At 37.6% G+C, this 24776-nt stretch overlaps 1 protein-coding gene across 1 annotated transcript in view; it reads left to right on the top strand.

The window, feature by feature from the left end:
• Positions 1 to 24776, top strand: part of LOC146003844 (sodium-independent sulfate anion transporter-like) — a 123756-nt gene that overhangs the window by 84858 nt on the left and 14122 nt on the right. The window contains exons 3-8 of the mRNA XM_083142297.1: positions 8299 to 8494; positions 12832 to 13055; positions 14224 to 14398; positions 17917 to 18081; positions 20248 to 20409; positions 20987 to 21127. Of these exons, the coding sequence (XP_082998423.1) occupies positions 8299 to 8494; positions 12832 to 13055; positions 14224 to 14398; positions 17917 to 18081; positions 20248 to 20409; positions 20987 to 21127 (1063 nt within the window). The remainder of the gene's footprint in view (positions 1 to 8298; positions 8495 to 12831; positions 13056 to 14223; positions 14399 to 17916; positions 18082 to 20247; positions 20410 to 20986; positions 21128 to 24776) is intronic.

Raw genomic sequence — 24776 nt, 5'->3', positions numbered from 1 at the left:
TGCAAGCACAGCATAGTGAAAAAAAGATGTCGTGGACAAGAGTGTACGAATGGTGTGAGCAGTTTCGCGAAGGACGGGAGCTGGTGACAAATGAAGCACATGGACACATTTGCCCAACTGCAGTCACACCAGTGAATATCGCACGTGTTGAGCAAATCATTCTTGAGAACCGGCGAGGAACAGTGCGGGATATTGCTGCCGAGGTGAATATCAGTGTCGGGAGTGTTGAGACAATCATTCACGACCACTTACGCTTCCGCAAAATCTGTGCAAGGTGGGTTCCCTGCCAGCTGACATTCGATCAGAAGTGGACACCCAGGATGGTTTGTGAACAGCTTCTGAATCGGTTTCGAGCAGAAGGTGATGAATTGTTGCAATCCATCATCATGTGTGTTGAAACATGGTTGCACAATTCAACCCCAGAGACCAAAAGACGCAGCATGGAGTGGTGGCATAAAGGTTCCCCGCCCCCCAAGAAAAGCAAAACGCAGCCGTCCGCTGGAAAGATCATGGCAAGTGTCTTCTGGGACATGAAGGGTGTTATCCATGTGGATTTTCTGGACAAAGGGAGCATGATTAATGCCCAGTATTACTCCACATCGTTGAGTGGTGCTGTACGAAAGTCCATTCGCAAGAAAAGACCTGGGATGTTGTCTGGAAATGTCATTCTTCTCCATGACAATGCCCGCCCTCACACGGCCAATGTGACAACAACAACTCTGGCCGACATGCGCTGGGAAGTTCTGCCCCATCCCCCCTACACTCCGGATTTAGCCCCCAGTGATTATAATTTGTTTGCACCCCTTAAAGACCATCTGGGAGGGAAGAAATTCACGACAGACGAAGCACTGCGGAGCGATGTCCTCCAGTGGCTACGACAACAACCAAGTTCTTTCTATGCCAAAGGAATTTGGGAGCTGCCAGAACGATGGCAACAGTGCCTCGGCGCGCACGGAGAATACTTTGAAAAACTGACATAGTTTGGTGGTTCTTCTGCTACCTATTTCTTCTGCAGAAATAAAAGTCTCGATTAACCTTGAACGACCCTTGTACAATGCAACATCTGACTTTTCTGGTTGGAATAATCTGTAGCTAAATGTGCTGGATACTGGGACTGACTAGTAAAGGCAGCCATAGCCATTTCCTCGGAAAGCAAGAATTTCGACAGGAACATGGGACTTCAGCTCAATCACGCCTGGAACCCACTTCTCTGTAAAAGCCAATTACACGTACACCAGGATCCAGAGCGAACCAATAGGAAGACAGTGTCCTAGCTCCGCCGCACCATAGTAATGTATTTAGCCTTACACTGTTCTCCAATTGTAGAAGAAATCATAAATAGGAATCCAGACCTGCTAGAATGATACAGCAAACAATTCTGATTGAGTTCAACCAAGGAGTGGAACTCGTTGATAATAAAATAAGACCCTTCAGAAATGTATTTCTATACACATGTGTGATTTTCTCATAACTTCATTTCTAATCACAAATCAAGGACAAACAGAAAATAGAAATCTCACATCTACATGTTTAAGAAATCACCACTGATCATCAGGTTGAGAAACCATGCTTTTGGAATAGCTCAATAGAACAGTGTGAAAAAATAAGTTATTTTTTCTCTTACTTCCTGTCAGGCACGTATCCAGAGGGGGGCTTAGGGGGCTCGAGCCCCCCCCGAAAGTTTTAGGTTTACACTAGATAAAATGAGGTTTTTGGTTTCTTGTGGTGTGAAATAAAATAATGTGACAATAATTTAAGGAGAGAAATAATTATCGAGGCAAGACGGAGAATGTTCCGTAACCCTGTTATTGATTATAGCACGTATCCAAGATGAGGCACAGGGGGCTCGACCCTCTCCCCAGGAAATTTTTCAGTTTACGTTAGATAAAATTAGGTTTTTGGCTTCTTGAATAATGTGAAAATAATGTAAGGAGAGAAATAATTATCGAGGCAAGATGGACCATGTTTTGAACGCCTGTTATTGTTAATAGCACGTATCCAAGGTGGGGATGAGGTGGCTCGAGCCCCCCTCAGGAAATTTTTCAATTTACACTAGATAAAATTAGATTTTTGGCGTCTTGAATAATGTGAAGATAATAAATTTATAAATGTGAGAGAAATAATTATCGAAACAAGACGGAGAGTGTTCTATAACCTTATTATAGTCAATAGCACGTATCCAAGGTGGGAATCAAGAGGCTCGAGCCCTCCTTCAGGATTTTTTTCTGTTTACACTAGATAAAATTAGGATTTTGGCTTCTTGAATAATGTGATGATAATTTGGGAGAAATAATTATCGAGACAAGACGGAGAATGTTCTATAACCCTGTTATTGTTAATAGCACGTATCCAAGGTGGGGTTGAGGTGGCTCGAGCTATCCCCAGAAAGTTTTTTATTTTACACTAGATAAAATTAGGTTTTTGGCTTTTTGAATAATGTGACGATGATTTAAGGAGATAGACAATTATCGAGGCAAGAATGTTCTATAACCATGTTGTTGATAATATTGCACGTAAACTTTTCTTGCGCTTTCGGTGTTGTCGCAGCGCACTTGAGCACTATGTAGACACTTATCAGCATTTGGAAGCTGCACAACAAAGGTAACGCCACACGTAGGGCGATTCGTTGTAATTTCTAATCTCTGGAAGGCGGGAGAGGGTACGTTCTTGAATGAGAGAAGGAGTCCACTACCTGCAATATTAACGAATCATTTTATCTGCGGAACGTTCTAGAATATAATGAGGATATAAATACGCGGATTCAATATTTCGGTTGATCTGTACAAAGAATCGGTTAATGAGATTTCAGAGGTGTGTGTGAGAATAGTATTTGGTTTATTGGGTAGAATTGTAAGCCCCGAAATTTTCTTTCATACATACAGTCGATTGGTGATCAGATCAGTCAGCGTCCTCTGGTTGCTTTATAAGATATAGTGATTCGAAAATGAAGACATTGACGACAGCAGTACTTCTGGGGCCTCAGTGTAGTGCTAGTTCGGTTCGAGGGCCGAAGAGATCAAGGTGCGTCTCTCTCTCTTTCTCTTTCTCTCTCTCTCTCTCTCTCTAAAGTGAATATTTCAGCAGTACCGGATATTGGAGTGGTTTGTTAAAACAGAAATAAGCTGCATGGATCAGCTGAAAATCAAAGTTTTGAGTGATGATTTAGTTTTGCCAGAACTAAATTACATATATGCAGTCCGAGAATTTCATGGTATAAAAAATACTTTTGTTTCAAACACTTAACTTCCATAAAGAGACAGCCGAAAATTTTATGAATGTCGAGAAGAGAAAGCAAGATGTTGCATATGTAGACATTTTAGGTGGAAATTGCAGGCTCTACCAGGACCCAAATCAGGGCTCTACCAACTGAGCCACTAGCCATCCTTGACTTCAACCGATTTTTCGTTAAAATGTCTACATAGTACATGTCCTGCGTATGTCAAATCGTAAGGAGTTGCCTGTATAGTGAACAAGCACAGAAAATATAGGAGAGAGAAGAAAACTGAGGAGCATTCCCACCGGTTGAGGAGAATTTCTTGCTGTGGTCAACAAGAGCTACTACTTCGAGGTGACAATGACAGTGGCCTAATAAGGGAGATTTCACACCGTGTCGCCTGAGGATTTCACAAGTCGAAATTAGGTTTGTGCGGCCTTTTGTGTCGCTACGGTGTCAAATGGGGTTATGACCTCACCAACCCTCCCTTGGGCACGTCACTGGAGATAAATGAGTAAGCATTTGAGCATACTGGGAGACGATACATTAGATGTGTTGGGAACGGAAGGGTTTTCACTGTGCATTAATTGTTTCGTGATCCACCTGTATTCGAGAAGACTTCCTTTGTTTCGTGCCGATATATGACAAGACAGCGGAAGCTGTGACAGGCATTTTTGAACACTTGTGAGTGCTAAGGCCTGAATCTGAACAATTTGGTGGGTTTCGGCTTTTTATAAGAGCTGCAAATATGGGAGGACAAGACACGTTAGTGGTGTTCAGGCTCAAATCAGAGAGAAATATTCGAGAGCTGTCTGTGTCCAGTTCGCAGCCCACAATTTGAATCTCGCTTTGTCGAGTGGATTGTCCATCTCATGGTCCATCCCGTGCATGTGTAACAGCTTCGTAAAAACACTCAAAGACACCATAGATGTTTTTATGCCTGATGAGAAGAAATGGACAAACACACATACTGAGATAGTTCCGGCACACAATGTTAATGCATGGAAACAGAGGAGTCGAGTGGTAAAGAATGGTCCGATTTCACGTTGTGATTAAAATGGCAACCTTACAGTGGCGACGATTTAAGGGATAGTTGCTCCCAATTTTTTGTTTTCTTGCCTCAACATTATGGCCTCTTAATGTTAAGCCTTGATCTACCAAGAGAAAGTAAACTTTCCTTGCAACGCCCTCCGCACCCCCCCCCCCCATTTTGGAACCCAATTGCCACCACTGGTCTTGAACATACAATTGTGAGGTTCTTACTATACCCCTTAAAAAAATGGTGTTGAGCCCCCCCCGAAAGGAATTCCTGGATACGTGCCTGCTTCCTGTTATTTTCTCTTAATTTACAGAAAAAATATTGCTTTCCAACCAGCTTTATTTGCTGAACTAATTATAGTTCTAATTACTATGTTAATTGTTTGTAATTTTACAAATAACTTTTTTCTGGAACTAACTAAATAATATTCTCTACTAGAAAACATTCTTAGAGAAAGAGAATGCAATACTAATTTTCTACTCACCATTTTAAACTGTCCATTATCACCACACATACATTTGCAAGTTTATTTCCTGAGCCAGAGTAAAAACATATTTGCCATGGAAACCAATGAAGTGTTAACATTACTTGGTGGCACATTATTGTAATCAACTGAACCTGTGTTGCATCTTATGCAGAGTAGGAAGGGAAAAGAGAAGGATATGGGGGGAGGGATAAATGATAAACTTTATGATTTGAATCTGTACTTGAAATGGCAGTTTCTTACTGAGAAGATGCTTGGTAGAGTTCGGGGATTGGAAGGGAGGATATGCTTGTATGGATCGATGTGGAGACAGTGCAGTAGGTGGGGGATTCCTATGCCCTTGCATCCCCTCCCCTCTCTCCGTAACGAGCTCTGATTTGAATCAATGATTAACAAAAATAACAACATTTGGACTTTTAGTCTGTTATTCAGGAGCATTGCAAACATGCTCACAGTCCCTGTTTTGTTGATAAACGCATTGTTAAAGAATGGTTCATTTTACAAAATTACAAAGCTACAATTTTCTTTCAAATTCTAAATTTATGGAAAAAGAACAAAATACATATCTACTGGAGTTTGTTTTCTACATCCAGTTTATGTGCAGAAAGGATAGTCGGGACTGGATCCGAACCACTTTGATCCTCCACCAGGTATCGAGCCCAGGACCACTTGATTACTAGGCAACGACATTACTACCGTGTGGTGAGGGAGGCTCAAAGTACATTTCTACAAAGAAGCAAAAATCACTTTACTTAACATTGTACACTGTACACATCCAAAATCCATTTTATTAAATTCTGAATATCAAAAAACTCTGAAAACAATGTTGTTTTTTTTTAGTGTAAAATAATATATGTGCGTGTGTGTTTATCTTTCCACCATGGTTTGAGCATGACGGTTAGCAATGTCAGTAAAAACCTACAGTTTCACCATCAGAAAATAACAGGGTGTGTGAGGAGCAAGACCCTATTTTTCGAACATCTATTGCTCCTACAATATTCAAAGTAGTACCTCACATTTCTTTCTTATGTGCACTTCATTGTTTGTCATTAGTTCTCCCCAAGTTTCAACTTCATGCGTGATTTGCCAACTTCCATGTCAGAGTGTTAGCATAACGCACTGTGATGCCAGGGGTCCCAGCTTTGAATCGTGGCCTGTCCATAAATGTTTTTTTTTGTGAGTATCCCTTCATCAATTTCATATATAATAATTCATCCTCGTCGTCTCAATTAGCCAAAAGTGGCTGAAAAGCAACTCGAAATAACAAAAATCAAAATCAAAGTGAGGTTCAGCCTTTTTCACTTACGCCAGCTTTAGACGAAAGCATTTCCTTTAGCATTTTTGCTAGCAAATGCTTAAAAAAATCTTATAGGAGATAGTACTTTATACGCAAATATTTCGTGTAACTTTTTGGCTAGCTTTTGTGATTACAATGTAAAACATATACAGCATGAAAAGCAAGTTGAGTTACACCATCTATGCTGAGTGCACTGTGTTTACATTTGAAGCAACTAAAATATTCTTCAATACGTGTACAGTAAATGTTGTAAAGTATGTATTTAAGCAGCGCCATTGTTGTGTACCTAAATAACGTTTTATACGAAACATTATCCCTCGGTTGAATAGTTATTGGCTTTTAAAAATGTGAAGTGATAACAGTTGGGCTGAAAAGTTCGTAGGCTGACTCATAGATGGCGTTACTAGAATTAAATCCATGTGATTTTTACTTAGTACTAACCTTCAAAAGATACGTGTATAAATTTCACAGCTGCCGGATAATTAGTTCGTGAGATATAGCATTGTGAGTGAAGCAGCTTTTGTTATTGTGAAAAAATGGATAAAAAAGAATTTTGTGTGTTAATAAAGCATTACTTTTTGGCGAAAAAAAAATACTGTTGAAGCCAAGGCTTGGCTTGATAAACATTATTCGGACTCTGCACCAGGAAAATCAACCGTTGAGAAGTGGTTTGCTAAATTTAAACGAAGCGAAATGAGCATCGAAGACGATGCACGCAGTGGACGCCCCAAAGAGGCTGTTACCAACGAAAACATCAAAAAAGTCCACAAAATAATTTTAAATAATCGTAAAGTGAAGTTGATCGAGATAGCTGAGACTTTAAAAATATCAAAGGAACATGTTGGACATATTGTGCATGAATATTTGAACATGCGAAAGCTGTGTGCAAAATGGGTGCCGCGCGTGCTCACAATCGATCAAAAGCAACAACGTTTTGATGATTCGGAGCAATGTTTAGCGATATTCAACCGTAATAAAATTGCTTCCCCATCCACCATATTCTCCAGATCTGGCCCCCAGTGACTTTTTCCTGTTTGCAGACCTTAAAAGAATGCTCGCTGGAAAGAAATTTAGCACTGATGAAGAGGTAGTCGCCGAAACTGAGGCCTGTTTTGAGGCTAAAGAGAAATCGTACTATAAAAATGGCATCGAAAAATTGTATGACCGCTATAATCGTTGTATCGCCCTCGAAGGCAACTATATTGAATAATAAAATCGAATTTTGTCAAAAAAATATTTTTTACTATGTTAGCCTACGAACTTTTCAGCCCAACTGTTACATTGTTTACATCTCACGCGGCTGCCATTACAACTTCACTCGCAACCTAGAGGTTGCTTCTGATTGGTTATGCTCCAAAAAATGCTACGGAAATAGGATGGGTTCTATCCTTGAGAAATGCCATAAAATATTCCATGGCATCTGAAATGCCATAAGATTTTTCACTTTACACGGTAGCATTTTGGTCATGGCGTAAATGTTAAGAAATATGCTAAGGAAAATGCTTTTGTCTAAAGCGGGCCTTATTCTCTTCAATGGACAGGTTTCTATGACCCTCCTTAAGAATTCTGCAGGAACCACAGAGACTTGACGAATCTTGTTTTCAACATCATTAATTTTCTGTGGCAGTTCTACATTATTCTTGCTCCAGAACTGCATGTCTGCCATGTTTATCTCTCCATCACCATTCCACGTGAATAACATCTCATATCTTGCAGCAATTTTAACTCTTTCCTCAATGTTCAATCGACCGGCCATCTCTGAGAGTTCAAAGGGATTTGAAACAGCAATGACGTAAATGGCACAACAAGACAACATGAAGTTCATTGCAAGATCTATGTAAATTTACTAGGTATAAAAAAAATAAAAACAGGAAATGGCTTTCCCACCCTATAGTTTGTGAACTCAGTAATGCCCAATTAAGATTGCATGATAAAATAACTAAAATAACTGATTTTTAGATTGCATGATAATATAACTAATTAAGTTTGCATGTTAAAATAACTCGGCCAGCATTAGAATAATTTTGTTTATTCTGGTTTTATTGAATACTGGCTGCTACCATAACCCTGATCAGGTGTTGCAATAATACTACCACAAATGCAATGTAATAAGTTAACATTGTCAATTCTGAACTGAGCATTTTATGGAACTTGCATTTTGCATGTTGCTGTCTTACTCTTATCTATTTGCTGGTGCTTTTAACGAAATCTTCCTTGTCTAGTAATAGATTTATTTATACCTACCTTCTAACCTTTTATTTCAGTATGGCCTCTATTCTGCTATAATGGGGTGCTTTGTTTATGTGCTATTTGGTGGTGTAAAGGAAATTAGCATTGGACCAACAGCAATATTATCACTAATAACTCACCACTATGAGAAAAATGCCGGAGTTGAATATGCAATATTGTTGTGTTTCATGAGTGGGTGTATTACGTTCATGCTGGGAGTTATTCAACTTGGTGAGTATTAATCTTATTGTAGAATACGAAAGGAAGAAGGAAAATATTTCTTATATTCAGTTTTCGATAAGTAAGAAATGACCCCTATTTTATCCTATTTTAACCGAACACCAAATGCACCTTCAAAGCTATGTATTTTGTAAATACAACAAGTAAGTTCAAAGTGTATCACTTTGGATTATGCCCATATTGGCATTTTAAAGTAAGTTTAACAATAATGTATTCAGAGAAGTACTTGGGCCACTTTTTCATCTGGTACTTTTTTGGTGTATATCATGGAACCACCCATGGGATTGCAATTCGAGTGCAGTGGAAACAGCAAGAACAGGAAAGTCCTCCATAACAGTCTTCTGCAGTCAATCAGCAAACCTACATTGCTGTAGTTGATGACCTCTTTCTAAAGGTGAGTGTGGCATTCCATGGAAAATCATGTGAGAAACACTTTTCCAGAGGTTTGCCAATGAAGATGCAAGGCGCTTCCAAATTCTAGCCAGCCATCTAATTTCTGTGGTTCTCAATCTTCAAAAAATTATCATCATTTTGAAGTTGATGGGGAGCCACAATGGTCTAGTCAGTAGAATGTCTGAATGCCATGCAGAAGACCCAGGTTCAATTCCTGGGGTGGGTGATCTGAGGTCTGATTTTTTCCGGCCTTGTCCCCGCATAAAGCAGCTCTTGTGCTTGCCCAGCCTCAATAAAATGGGTACCTGGGGGCAACTCGGGGGGAGGGGGGTTAAGGCTCAGCTGGACTTTTGGCCCACGCCAAGGCAGCTTTTTGTCAAAATTTCCCCTCTTTCTGTAATAATGCTATGATATTCGAAAATCCGAAAAATTACATCTGTTTATATTTCCTTCTGGAACATTCACGTGTATTTTCATGTGGTTTGATTTTGTTATTTTCTAGATATTGTCAATAGTTTAATAGACTTACAAAATCATGAAACTATTGAGAATATCTAGGCAATAACGAAAGCAAACCACATGAATGATCTAGAAGGAATTATAAACGGATGTAATTTTTCGGTTTTGTACTATCATAGCAGTATTTTGAGGAGAGGAAATTTCGAAGAAAAGCTGCCCTGATGCAGGCCAAAGGTCCAAACAAGCCTTAAAGGCAGCCAGAGCATGGTACTGATCACAACACCTCCAAAACGGCAGAGAAACGCCCCATATCCTTTTCTACCTACCAAGTGAGTGATTAGCATGACAAAATGAAGCTACTATGCAAAGCAGCATTACATTTGCCTTACTTTGGCAAACATGTATAAACGGAATACAGCAATGAGTACCATTTCTCCCAAGCGTTAAGGTTTAATTCAATATCAGCTTCAGTAACTGTAAGTATATGATGTGTTTCTTGTAACTCTGAAATTCAACTAAATTTATAATTTCCCTTTATTGTCAATTACCACTTGCAAAGTAACTTCTTCCTCCAACTGTTATCTGCAATGATCCCTGTAAATATTCACGATTAACCCAAAGTGGTAGAAAAGCAAAGTAAAATAAATTAAATCCATCCCTGTAAATATGGTTGCATACTAAATAGCTTGTAGAGTTAACTGTAACATTGCCTCTACATGTATTTTAAACAAGTGCTTATGCATGATTCAAGTGGACTTGAATTACAATACTAACAATTTTATTCTTTTTGCATGCAATGAAAAATTGCTTATGAGAGTAGTTGAAATTTCTTAAGGAGTGCCAGAGTATCGACACAGTATCTGTGGTATCGGGGTGGGCCCACTAAAATTCTCTACAAAGAACACTTCTACAAAGTGGCCTCAGTTGCTGATGTAGGAGAGCACCAAATGAGCAAAACAAAAAAGTTGGACAAGAATATACGATGCAAAATCATGAATTGTTCACCTAGTAATATTGTTGTCGATTTGCAATATATAGTAAACATTTTCTTCATCGGTCTGCTGGTAATAAATCAAATGTTTCTATAAGAGTAATCTTAAGTTTACACTCATTACTCAGCACAGTTATTGCATAAGATTTGTTTATATTCCAAGTAATGATTAATAGTACCTGCAGGCAGGGTCACATTTGCAGTGTTGTCACCTCCAGGCCAGTGTGAAAATGATGCTTTGCCCAGACTTTATTGATAGTGTGGATGTGAATTACTAAAGCATTAATTCAGTGGTTATGCCCTTGGGTTAACAGTCTGGATGATGGGACAAGCTGTAAAATGGAAGGAAAGGGGTAAGAAGTTTTCCTAGCCCTTGGTAAAAGTTCCATAGTAGCAGTTACCTGGCAGACTGAAATAAACTAAGAAGAATGACAAGCAGGAGCATTTGTCAGATCTCTAACCCCTTCTAAAATGCACTTTTGGGCACTCTGAAATACAAACAAGTGGAAGAAAATGCACAACAGTCATTCTTATTGGCTCGAACGGTTCAATATAAACAGTTCAGTTCCTTAGCCAAACAGTTCCCACATGAATAACATAAAACTCACCACCAATACAACTACTTAATAAAATTGCTACAAGCAACAAAAAGGTGCCTGAGTCACATTAAGATAAGGGCAATATTGTCACCCCCTAATTCACATGTTCTCAGGTATACTGTATTCACAATGTCATGGGAACAGGGAATAGAATGAGCACTGCAAGAAATTGTTCCAGCTTCTAGTGTCAGAAATCAACATTAACAAAAATTTGTTCTGTCTAAGAAGTTTATTTTACAGTATTTTATGGAAAAAAATTGGATGTCATTGTTTAAAATAATATTGCACCTAAAACTGCAGTCAGCCATAATTCCAGGATGGCCATGTCCCTCCTCCCCCTTTTCCAAATCTTCACTGGTCTTCATGTTCTAACATTAGCACAGCACACTCAAAAATCTGGAATTTTCAGTTTTTACCTTTTCATAAGTACCTTATTATCTGTTCAGAAACAGTATTGAATTACAATAGACACATTATTTCTTCCATTACATTTAAAATGTTTAAATTTGATATTTTATTTCACCAAAACTTTTTTTCCAATGTACAAATAAATTTATCTAAACAATTATGAACCTGAAATTTATTGCCAAGTTTTATTTTAAATCGCTTGTGAAATGCTGCAAATTCTGTTTTATATCTGGCATTTGTTAAAATTCTATGAAATTGTAGAAATTTTTGCAAGAAGTGTGGTGACTTCACATCTTACTTTAGTGTACCAGGTGACCAATTAAACCCTAACTTCTCTACAAGTTTTCATTCTGCTGTGTTACTGAGAGTGTCTTTCCCAGGATATGTTAAGGGAAAGTACTTATCCTTAGTTAGTACTTTTGAATTTCTTGTTATTTGTATATGCAATGTCTGTTGCACTGTTGCACAAACACACTATTTGCCTTTTTTTGGCTAGATTTTGAAAAATCTTGTACTTCCTTTATCAGTCGTACATTTTGAAACCATAAATATTAGGGCTATACCGATGCCGATGTATCGGTATCTGCTGATACCAGTGGTATGGATATCGGAAAGCATCTACCGATACCAGCAGATATTTAGGTCTTTCAAGGGGTCAGTAAAAATGCAATCGTGGAGTCTAAATATCCTGGAAATTATGCAAAATTCAAACTTCCTTTTTATTTTGCAACAATTTTGCACAAAAAACTGTATCTCTTGATTACATAGCATCTATTTTAATGCAATTATTGAATATTCTAAAGTAAATCTCTTGGTAAATTGATGCATATAATTGGAGAAGAATATTTACACACCAATATTGGTCAATATATTGAACAAATTTTAATCATTACAATTTTCAAGTATTGATATCTGTGGGAATCTGTAAGAGTATCAGAGTGGTATCGGCTCAGCCCTAATAAATATGTAAAAATTGATTGTTTGCTCCTGTAAAGCTGTAGTTTGTATTTGTCTTATTTTACATTGCTCTTCTGCCACTTTCTGACTAATTGTGATGTAGAGGATGAATGATGATTAGATGAATTAATGAAGGGACATTCACAAAGCAAGCTCAGTTTGGGACTGAACTATGAATGCACTTGACCACCAAGGTGGCTGCAGAACTGTATTTATAAGAAACACTTTCATAGCAAGTCTGCAAGTTTTCTGCAAGTTAACTGCAAAGCATACACACAAGATGTCTCTCTCATGGTAGAAGTATCCATGACAGGAATTCATAGCCAATAGAATCTGGCGCAGTATCCTTGGGAAAGACATTATCCAAATAAAAATAGCAGCTAGGGCTGCCTTGATAGTTTAGCTGTTGGTTTCTAGGTTCATGTCTTGTTCAAACCACATTTTTAATTCGAAATTTCTACAAACTAATGGATGTTACAGCTAGAAATACAAACTCACTTTGCAAATATATTTCTTTCCAGGTTTTGTGGTAGATTTTATTTCTGTTCCTGTTACTGTGGGGTTCACAGCAGCTGCTGCATTAACTATTGCTACAAGTCAAGTGAAAGGACTCCTTGGCCTAAACTTTGAAGATGTGGATGAATTTGTGGATATCTGGAAAAGTATAATTTATAATATAAAAGACACTGCTCTGTGGGATAGTGTGCTCGGAATTGCCTGCCTTTCCACTCTGCTTTTGCTTAAGGCATGTTTATATCTAGAACTAAATTCTATACAATGGTTATTTGGGAAGTAACTTCAATTACCGTATTTGGGGGCGTATAAGACACACTTTTTTCCTTTTAAAAATAGGTGTGTAAAACAGGGTGCATCTTATATGCCGAAATTCAGTTTTTGATTACATTCTTTTCTGGAAATTTTCTCTTCTGAGTTAGATGATTTCCTTGCAATTTGTGATGAAGATGATTAAAATGTACTTTTTCCTAGTTAGATTAGGTAAGTTATTTGTTGAAAGGAGACCTACATATCACTTTATATTTGAAATACTGTAAGTTAATTATAAATTCAGTGATAACGATTTTCTCTTAAAAAATGCGTGTCTTATATGCTAGCAAATATGGTAAGTCATTAAGAAAACACTTACATTGTTGCAAAAGTTTAACTTGCAATATGAACTTCATACCGCATTTAGTGCAACTTGTTGAAACATTTCCATTTCACATTTGGATGATCACTTGATGAAGAACTGCATGCAAGATATGCAGAAACTCACTAGAAACCTCATAAATGAAAATCAGTTAATCAATGGAAGATCTTTATTAATTTTCTGTATTACTTCAACATTCACAATAACAGAAACTTGTATTTCAGCAGGCCCCCATGGCGGAGTGGTTAGCACATTGCGCTACGATGCCAGGGGTCCCGGGTTCGAATCCCAGCCTGGACATGGATGTTTGTGAGTGTCTATTCATCATATCATCATTTATCCTCATCTTCACAAATTAGCCAAAAGTGGCACAAGAAGCGAAGTAAAATAAAGCAAATCAATCAATCGTATTTCACCTCATCATTGATATAGTTCCACCCAATTCTGAACCCAAAAATGTTTACAAGTTTAAAATAGGATGGAATTGAAGTTTGTTTAGACTTTTAAACAATTTATTTTTAAGCAATGTTACGAGTCTTTTTTAATGTTTTAAACTCTCTGGAAAGTCTGAAGAAGGCTTTGGAAATCAGGCTGGAATATTTTATTTTGAAAAGAGAACTTTTAATGGTTATGCAAACATTCAAGAAACTATTTTTTCGAAGTTTCCATGTGCTAATTGCATTTCCGTTTTTAAAAGTCATCAGTATTTTATTTCTTTTATTCCATTTGAATTTCTTTGATAAGTTTATGTGTGTTTCTTTTACAGACATTGAAGTCATTAGAATTTAAATCTGAAAAAGTCGAAATGAGCATCATAAAAAAGATAGGTGTGGGAGCAATATGGTTAATTGGAACAGCCAGAAATGTGATAGTCTTTGTATTTTGTGGTTTATTCGCATACTTCTTCATACAAGGTGATAGTGCACCATTTAAACTGACAGGTAAGATATTTGGATAGGGATACATTTCTTAAATGCATTGCCAGGAAAAGTGTGTTGATAATTTTCCTTACATAGGTTCCAACTATAGGCATGCACATGGGGGAGGGCAAGAGGGGGCAGTTGCCTCCCCTTAATACTCTCACTTCAAATATACAATCTAATTACCATTATTAAACAATGTGCTCTTTAAAAAAAAGTAAGTATTTTCAAGCCAATTAAAGTTCTAAGTAACTATGTAGGGGAAGGCGGAAGGTGTATTTTTTCCTATGAAATTGAACTATGATCCAACTTTGATCTCTAACAAATTTCTTGTTATTAACACTTCCACACACTTTATTCGTTAGTTGTGGTACCTCCATGCATTTGCAGAATTGGAAGTCAGTAGCTGCGACTGGGTGACAAAAGTGTGTGTGTGGGGGGGGAGGGGGCAAGGACAGTTTACTTTTCTTTTTAGATAAGCCTTAGCATTAAGTGCCATGGTGCAGGTGTAAAAAGTGGGAAGGGGAGGGCACACCCATCTAATCGCAGTGACTATTGGAATGATTAAATAATGTGTAGTTGTTTTGGATCGGCTATACGAAACCATTTTTAAATGTAAAATAGCCTCTGTACCACAGAGAGCTGAAATAAAGGGGGGAGGGGGAGCAATGAAGATTGGTGCCATGAAAGTTTGAATTTGTAAAACAGTGATGTTCGGCGGGTTTGGACACACTCTATGTATGCCCCTGTTCTATACTCATCAATACAATAATAACACAGTGAGATGAAATTAGTTTTTTCTATCTCCGATTTGCTCCCTCCTCATAAGAGAATCTGTGCACGCCTATGGTTCCAAACCCCTTCGAAAAGTAATGTCACTAGAATAAAGGAGATAGATTGAGGTCATTGTTTATCTAGAATGTTGTATCTTGGGATAGGGGTGCAAGGGTAAATTTAGAGAGGTGTAATAGATACATTTATTATATATCTGATAGCAATAGATCAATATGAAATTTATGTCAGTACTGATAAATTCGATATAAAAATTTAGCAATAATTGATATTCTACACTGAGCTGATATAAAATTGCAGATTCTTTCCCTTATGGAATATTTGAATTTTTCATATTTCTTTTGAGAAACCAGGTTACATGAAATATATTATTATATTCATAAGGAAGTAAGGAAAAGTTAAAGGCTGTTTATAAAAATATGAGATCAGTAAATGTACCTATACATCAATATTGGCTAAACCATTAGAGTACTTATTAATCTTTCCCAATCTTAATATTTATATATCATTTGAAAAAACTTTGTCACAATGTGAGTTTGCTCCCTAGAATTGTGAAGCAATGTACGTATACCCATACTTGCATAAAAATTGTTAAGAATATCCATTGTCTAAGTGATGTGTAAAACAATTTAACTATAGAAGACATTATTTCAATAGTAATATTTATATTTCTAGTTTGAAATGAAGACCCAATGAAGGAATTATGTAGTATATCAAAATTGATGTTTAGAAGTTTCTAATAACCATATTTCAATAAGAATTGACGCAAAACATACTCAATAACACAACACATCTGAATAATTGTTATTATGAAAGTCCTTGCAGTCAAGGTGCAAACAGTCTTGTTTTTTTCAAAATGTATTGCATCTGTATAATACACGGTGTCCGGCTTAGACCTTTAACATTACAAAACAGTATAACTTTAGTTACATTCAACTTCAAGTGAAACTTATTGTTTGTATGGGACTGGCAACTGTGGCCATTGGCAAGAATCACCAGTACTTCGAGTTGAAGTGACGTGCATGCGCGTGTAACGCATAAATTCCAAGATGGCAGAGTGGACGGTTCAGCAGAAAGTGTTCTGCGTTCTTTCACTGGCAGCAAACAAATCTGTGAAGCTTGTTCAACGTGCTTTTCAGCATGAATTCAATCTTCAACGTCACGACAATGTTCCTTCCTATCTGAGTATTGCTAAGTGGGATAAACAACTAAGAGAAACTGGAAGTGTTGTGTCGGTGCACGGGAAGTACGTTAAGCGGAAGGTATCAGAGGAAAACATTGAAGTGATTTGCACTGCATTCACAAGAAGTCCAAGAAAATCAATAAGACGTGCAAGTTTAGAGCCCAACATTCCTTGGTCTACTATCCATGACGTTGTGCATAAAAGGTTACGTCTACGGGCATACAAGATCCAGTTAGATCAATGAAATTATCCTGATGATAAACCTAAAAGACAGACGTCTTTGGGCAAAATATTAACCGAAATTGACTACAACAATGCTTTTCTGGACAAGGTGTGCTTTTCTGATGAAGTTGCATTCCACACTTGTGGCAAAGTTAACAGACAAAATTGGCATATTTGGAGAAGTGACAATCCCAATGAGTTTCGTGAAATTATGATAGACTCGCCAAAAGTTAATGTGTGGTGTGGATTAATGAAAGAGAAGATAATAGGCTCGTTCTTCTTTGCTGAAGAAACTGTGAGAGGAACGAATTATTTAGACATGCTTCAGCATTACGCTGTGCCTCAAATGCCTCCAGAAACCATTTTCCAACAAGACAAAGCCCCGGCACATTTTGCCATCATTGTACGAGAATTTCTCGATGAGCATTTTCCCAGAAGATGGAGAGGAAGGGGATCTAAACCACTTGCTTGGCCTCCGCGTTCGTCGGATCTTTCCCCCCTAGACTTTTACTTTTGGGAGTTCATCAAGGACCAAGTCTACAGTATGCCCGTCGAGAACTTGGAAGATCTGCGTAACAGAATTCGTCAGGCAATTAACAATGTGACTCCTCAAATGCTAGTGAATACCTGGACGGAATTGGAATATCGGTTTGACATCTGCCGTGCCACAGGGGGAGCTCATATCGAGGTTGTGTGAAGTGCTGGTGCTGGGACAAAAAAATGCATGAGTTTTTCTACCAAAATTTACATTTTGGTAATAAAATTGGGTTTGTCTGCAAAATTATGCTCTTTTGTAATGTTAAAGGTCTAAGCCGGACACCCTGTATAGCGTTTATTTCATAAATTTGTCACTTTTTTCAAAATGGCTAATGTGTAATTTTGACTTGCATTAAGAAGTTATGAAACAGTTCACTGTCATGTAAGTATGTCTATTTTTGGTTTCTTCAATGGGTCACAAAGAATATGATTTAATTTACTCAAGCGTTAACAGTGGAACCCTGATTTTACATTTTCCTACTTTATGCATTCAATAGGGCAAATTGCTAGAAAATTTTCCCGAATTTTACATTTTCCTGCATTTCTTTCATCTTGGCACCCTGAAAAACGTAAAACCGAGGTTTCACTGTACTTCAATTTTTCTGTAAGAAAACTTTTTGCATTCTCCACTTTTCGCAGTCTGACTAGATATAATTTCCCCCCCCCCCATTTTTTAAAATAATGATTTACATATACTTGGAGCTTACATGTGCATACTAAAGTAAGAAATCTTTTTAAAAAATATGATTAACAACTGATAATATTTAGAACAAATGTTTCAGGCTTACTTAATTTTTATCTGTAGGTTCCGTACAAACTGGATTACCTTCACTAGCACTACCGCCATTTAGTGTGATGTCTGGAAATGAGACGACAAATTTCATAGGTATGGTCCAACACCTTGGAGCTTCGTTGTTTGTGATTCCAGCTATAACACTCCTCGAAGTGATTGCTATCTCAAAAGCATTCTGTAAGTATCACAACTGAAGAAAACAAGTTTATTGATATTAAGATGTGATGTGGAGAAATATATTCCTAATTATGCAGAGGTAATTATTAAGTTTGCATCATGCCACAAAAACAAGTTTATTGGTGTATTTTAATTGAAATTTTCGAGGGTTGTCAAAGCATACGGGAATATTTTCTGTCTAAGCTTTAACATGTGTGTCACTAACTTTCCTAATAGGCAAAATGATCAGGAAAAATTACCTTTGCCTTCTTGTCAAATATCATTTCAGGCTCAACCTCAAACTATCCTCAATTCATACTAATTTATGCATAGTTTTGTTGTTTCTGATATATCTTAAATGCCATTGTAAAACTGCATTTTGTGTTGTTTTATGAAACTATTTAAATAAGTCATGAGGATATAATTTTCATTTTTGTGTAATTATACCTGTGTGTACTTGAGTTTGTGGTTCACGTATAGCCTTATTGACTTCTGGTAGATAAAGATAAAGTTTAATTGCATAGTTTTCAGTCAAATATATCTTTAGAGGAGCCATGGTAGTTCAGTCAGTAGGATGGCTGACTGCCGTGAGGGAGACCCAGGTTCAGTTCCCAGGGTGGATCTAAGGTCGGAATTTTTGCAGCCTTGTCCCTGCATATAGCAGCTCTGCAGTTCACCCACCCTCCAATAAATGGGTACCTGGGGGCAACCCTGGAGGGTAAAGGTGGCCAGAGATATGTTGCTCATCACATCACCTCCAAAAAATGGCTGAGATCGAGAATGTGTGAGGCCCTACCTCCACATTCCACTATATGCACCTTTATGGTAGGGTGCAATATTGCATGGGTACCTTCAATTTACCTATATCTTTAGAAGCTCACGATTGATTGATTTGGTGTTTTGAGTCCACTTTATGCATAGTAAGGCTAATTGGGACTGGACTATAGTTTAAAGTGGGATCCGAACCACCATGTGTTTCCACCGGGTATTGAACCTGGGACCCCTTGTAGACGCTCATGAGTTTCTACTTTCATCCAGTGCAGGCACGTGCACTAACACACAATATTTGACACTGTGAGTAATAAGTAGGGATGGATGATATCAGAAATTTGATGTCGCGATATATCATCAAGAAAATATCGTCACAGACGATACGATACAATATTTTTTCCATATTGCAATATCGGCGATATGTCATCTCCACGATATAGATCACTAAAATATTGTGATGATATATCACCAACATGATATATATTGCCAAATATCATGACGATATATATCCAAAATATCGTGATGATATTTTGGCCTCCACGATATTTTGACAATACATATCGATATATTCTGTAGTTAATATCCCCTGGGCGATATTTTTTCAATACAGTGATGTATCGTCTGGACTATAGGTCTTTTCTACTCTTACGGTGGCTGGTCATAGTTCTGGCAAGGGAGGTGGGTAGCGGGGAATACGCCGCAGACCAACCAGACAACACCAGTGGCACCGAGAGTTACGACATGGCGGAAAGAAGTATTATGTGAACCTCGTTCTACTGGCTACTGCGTTTCGTATCATGCTGGATTGGTCGCTTCCCTGGTCCCCACTTTCCTTGCCAGCATTAGGATTGGCCGCTGTAACAGTAGAAAAGACCTTATTATGTATTTTAAATTTTACGATTCTTTCATAATCCTTATAATCTAGGGGTCCCAGGTGTGATACCCATTGGATTGCACTTGAAACTATAGGTTCAGTCCCACACAGTTGGAAATATCTATTGGTTCCAATTGAAATTTCAATTGCTTTTAATTGGTTTCAACTGGAATGGATTGGATGCAGTTGGATGTCCAATAAAGGTATCGGAATCAATTGCAAATGCAGGATAATTTCCAATTGGTGATTTGTATTTAATTGTAAGTTTGTATGTATTGAAACCAATTGTTTTCAATTGTAAAATCAATTAGAAATTTCATTACTGTTTCTGGTGTACAAATTCTACTGTTTTGAACTATCCAAGGCCTCCGAAGTGGATTTTTCATTGGGTGATGTGTGCTCAGCACATTGTCACTGTTTCTGACTTTTAAGCCTGGTCATGCTAGGAGTATGTAGATTAAAATAAAATAATGGTAAATGAGAAGTTTTAAAAATTAAGCATGATAATGAAAGATGTATCATTAATGTAAATATCTTTTCAGCTGAGAGTCTGACTATTGATGCAACCCAAGAGATGATGGCTGTTGGTCTTGCCAATATCTGTGGTTCTTTTGTTCAGTCCTATCCAGTGACAGGAGCTATATCCAGAGCAGCTATTCTGAAAACGAGTGGAGCTCAGACTCCACTAAATGGTCTTTATGCTGGTAAGTATTGCTCCAGAATTTCATGATGCTGCTCTCCATAAAACATATGAAACAATTTTTTGATTATTACAATACTTTATAGGTTAACTATAAAACTTTTGTGCCAATCATTGTGTATATATTTTTTACATCTCAGGTTTTAGTTAACTACAATATTTCTTTCACATCAGATGCACATGTACAGGGTGTCCCAAAAGTCTGGCTAAACTAGCAATAAAAAATAGTACAAGAACATGGATCCAGAAATTTGTCTTTTAAAATTAAGCATTTTCTTAAATGTTAGGATTGTCAATTGAACTTTTTTAGTACAATCATTATTTTTCTTTTCCAACCTTTTAATGTTTTAATTTCTGACACTTCCTAAAGAAAAGACTAGGAACTGTTCTGAAAAGTCGGAAGATTTTTGATGCTCGATTGGGATCGGAACATCCACTTCGAAAAAAAAAATACCGAGCCACAGTCTCACAGAGGTTGAGAACCACTGATCGCTGAAATGTACCTCCACTGTAATTCAAATGTGGAATCTACACTCTTCTCTGTGTATAGTTATAAGAAACAATTATTTTTGTTCTTACAGGGCTGCTGGTTCTTTTGGCTCTTACTTTTCTCACACCGTACATTCAATACATTCCCAAAGCAACCCTATCTGCTGTCATTATATCAGCTGTAATATTCTTGATCGACTGCAAAGATTTAAAACAGATGTGGAAAACTAAGAGTAAGTATTATGTAACGTAAGGGGAGTACTATTAAACAAAATACAGTTAAATTTGAAGTACACTGTATGCAGCATATCACTAGCTGAATGCTATTTTGTTGTATGTCCATCTGCACTAACTTCTCAGGAGAGCTGATTAAAGTTTGATTTATGTGGATTTGGAATACAGTACAAGATTTGAATAAACATTTTATTATTGTTGATATTCACACCACCTGAGAACTGGATATGTTGATTCGGAACGTGGCACATTAATACGTACGGAACACGAAACGTGAAAGAATTGATTGGAGTTTATTTTCTGGCATTTCGGTCTTTCACAGGGTCTACAAAAATGCTGTGTGGCAGATTTGTGGTCTAATTATCATGGAAATTATGAAAAATTTGAAGTTTTTTCTTATTTTGCATAGTTTTGTCCAAAAAACTGAATTTTATGATTACAACATGTGATTCAACACACTGATGTAATTCTTGAATATTTTTAAGCAAAATTCTTGGTAAATAGATGTATATAAGTGGAGTGGAATACTTACAAACTAATATTAATCAATATTTTGAACAACTTTTAATAATTACAATTTTCAAGCAGGAAGAGAAAGAGGAAATGGAAGAGATAGAGGAAAATGAAGAGAAAGAGGAAAAATGGTATTGGTATCGGTGGGAATCCATGAAACAATCAGAATCACTATGGGTATCGGTTCAAGGTGGTATTGGCTTAGCTCTAATGGTTATCATATCATTATAAGCAAAGAAAGTGGTGATACAATTATTCACAGTAAATATAGGAAACTTAAGCATGTGAAATTGGCAAATTTTCAGTTGAAAAATATTTTTTTAAATTAACTCTTCAGTGCATAGTTTCCAAACTTATAATCAATAATGGTACACTAATTAGCCAAAAGTGACAGAAATGCAACTAGGATAAGTATTCTGTCTCCTGTAAGAACAAAGTCAATGTAAACAAATACACGTGACTTCTGAGAAATCCTATTGTTGTTCAAATGTCTGTTGTGCAGGAATCTTGGACATAGGAATAAAGTGCATATAATAAAGCCTAGCTTTCAGTGTAGCGGCCATTGTGAAGATGTGGGACCTTATATTCAGACTAATATATTCATGGGCAAAATAACACTAGAACTAACACAGGAAATGAACTTTGTTTTTGTAGTGAATGGAGAATACATGTTCTTTATGCATACTTCTCCGAGGAACCAATTTTTCTGACAATTTGATATGAGGCTCAGTCAATAAATAATGATGCAGGGGATATTACACCAAAACTATGGTAGTTAGAAATGGGTCGACAGGCCCGAAATGGAGGTGCAGGTGTGATGAAACTGATTCGTGCAAGTTTTCCTGCTAGATGGCATTACGTGTCTGGCAAGGTGTGCACAAAGGCTGCTAACCGATCAGTGGGGTGTTGTGCGCTTCTTGACACCAGAAGGTGTAGGAGGTCGTGAAAACCATCAACGAATGGAAAGAATATATGGGGGGCACTGTATGTCCCAGGCAAGAGTGCAGGAGTGGAACAAACACTTTTTCGAAGGATGCATGTCGCTTGGGGATGACACGTAGAGTGGAGCACCGAAGCGTGTCACAGACCAGCATGTTGCGCAGGTGGATGAGCTCATCAAGACAGACTGTCGTGTAACAGTGGATGATATTTCAGCATCAGTGGGACGTAGTCATGGTATGGTCCACACAATCATCAAGGACACGTTGAAGTTCCATAAAGTGTTCGCTCAATGGGTCCCGCATCAATTGACACCGGAACAAGAGGTCTGTCGCATGGACATCTCTCTTCAATCGCCACAGCGTTACAACGATGGTGGGGACGATTTCCTCTCAGCAATTCTTACCGGCGACGAAAGTTCGTGCCACCACTTTGAGCCAGAGTCGAAACGGCAAAGTCGTCAGTGGAAGCACGCAGATTCCCCTCCACCAAAAATGTTCAAGACCCTCACTAGTGCCGGCAAGGTCATGCTTTCGGTCTTCTTCAATTGCAAGGGACTGCTCCTCGTCGACTTCCTGGAGCATGGAGCCATGGTCAATGCTCAGCGGTATTGTGAAATGTTAATGAAGCCCAGGAAGGCAATCAAATCAAAACGTCCTGGTCACCTTTCTCGTGGTGTCGTCCTATTGCACGACAATGCTAAACCACACACAGCCAACACAACAAAGGAATGTCTGAAAAATTCAAGTGGGAAGTCCTGAACCACCTCCCCTGTAGTCCAGATCTGTTCTCACGTGACTTCCACATCTTCGGTGAGCTCAAAGCACTGTGGGGACAACGGTTTCAATCAGACGATAACATCAAGGAGTATGTGGGCAGTTGGTTCCAACAGCAGCCAAAGGAGTTCTACGAGCATGCCATTTTGTGACTGGTGTCACAATGGGATAAATGCCTAAACATTGGTGGACAATACTTCTGAGGTTCGTTACGTACGTACTGTGAAATATCCTCTGCCTCGTTATTTATTGACTGAGCCTAATAGATAAAATATATTTATAAAATTCTGAACAGCTAAAGTCTTGGAAATTTTACTAAACCAATATCAAACGTTTTACAGAAGAAGTGAGAAAATTATAGAGTATCTACTGCAGGTATTGTACTTGCTGTATTTATAATCAAGGAACCAATTTCTTCCAGAAGATAAACAATTTTCCATGTTTCTTCATTCAAATTAAAATATAGGGCATGTCCAGAAGTTAGGGGGGGGGGGGGGGTCTGATAACTAGGACGCAGCTAATATCACTTTGAATCAATGCTCCTACTCTTCCTGATTTTCACTAATACCAATTGTATCAATTAAAATATTCTTCTTCATCTTCCTCTTGCAGGTCTGGGTAACCAAAGTCCGTTTTGCAACTACAAAAATTGATTATTCCATCAGCGATATGGTCTTCCTAAATTGATTTTCCTTTTGGCCTGTAATTTAATAGTTTTCGAGGCAAATGGCTATCTGTCATCCTCGGAACATTTTGGATCCACTTTTACTGATATTTTTGAATTTCTTCAATGTTCAATTTATTTTGGATTCTTCACTTTAAATTTTATCTCCTAAGGTTACTCCACCTGAAGACTGCATGTTTATCATGTTGACAAAAAATATCCAACATTCACTCTTCCGTAACTTCTGCTTGCTGACATTACCCTGTTTGAAGATATCCATAGCCTGAACACGAGAAATAAAGATAAAATTCGAATGAAGACTTACTCTCTACGAGAAGGGACCTAAAAAACTCTGCAGTTGACCTGTGTAACAAGTTGCCCAGAGAGTTAAGACACAAACCAAAAGTGGAAAGGTTTAAAAATCAAATCAAAACTATGCTAATTAAACATTCATTTTACAGCATACAAGAATATTCAGAGGCAACACTCATTTTTTGAATGCATACAGACATATCTAATAGTCAGTGTGATGTGTATGTGTAATCAGAATAAATGTTACAAAGTTATGATTAGTTACCATACATGCAGAACTTGCTGTTGCACATCAAATTGAAATTGTCAAGTATAATATCTTTATATGCAAGCGTTATGATACATCAATATATATGTGTGTATCTTACGTTAAAATTACCAAACTTTATTAACATGTCTTTCTATTTGACATGTCCTATACTAAAGATGTACCTACTTGTACCT

Source organism: Lepisma saccharinum, chromosome 20 (genome assembly GCF_977018435.1).
Source record: "Lepisma saccharinum chromosome 20, izLepSacc3.1, whole genome shotgun sequence".
Classification (NCBI taxonomy): Eukaryota; Metazoa; Arthropoda; class Insecta; order Zygentoma; family Lepismatidae; genus Lepisma; species Lepisma saccharinum.
Note: the sequence above shows the minus strand (reverse complement) of the source record. Positions and strands in the feature narration are given on the sequence as shown.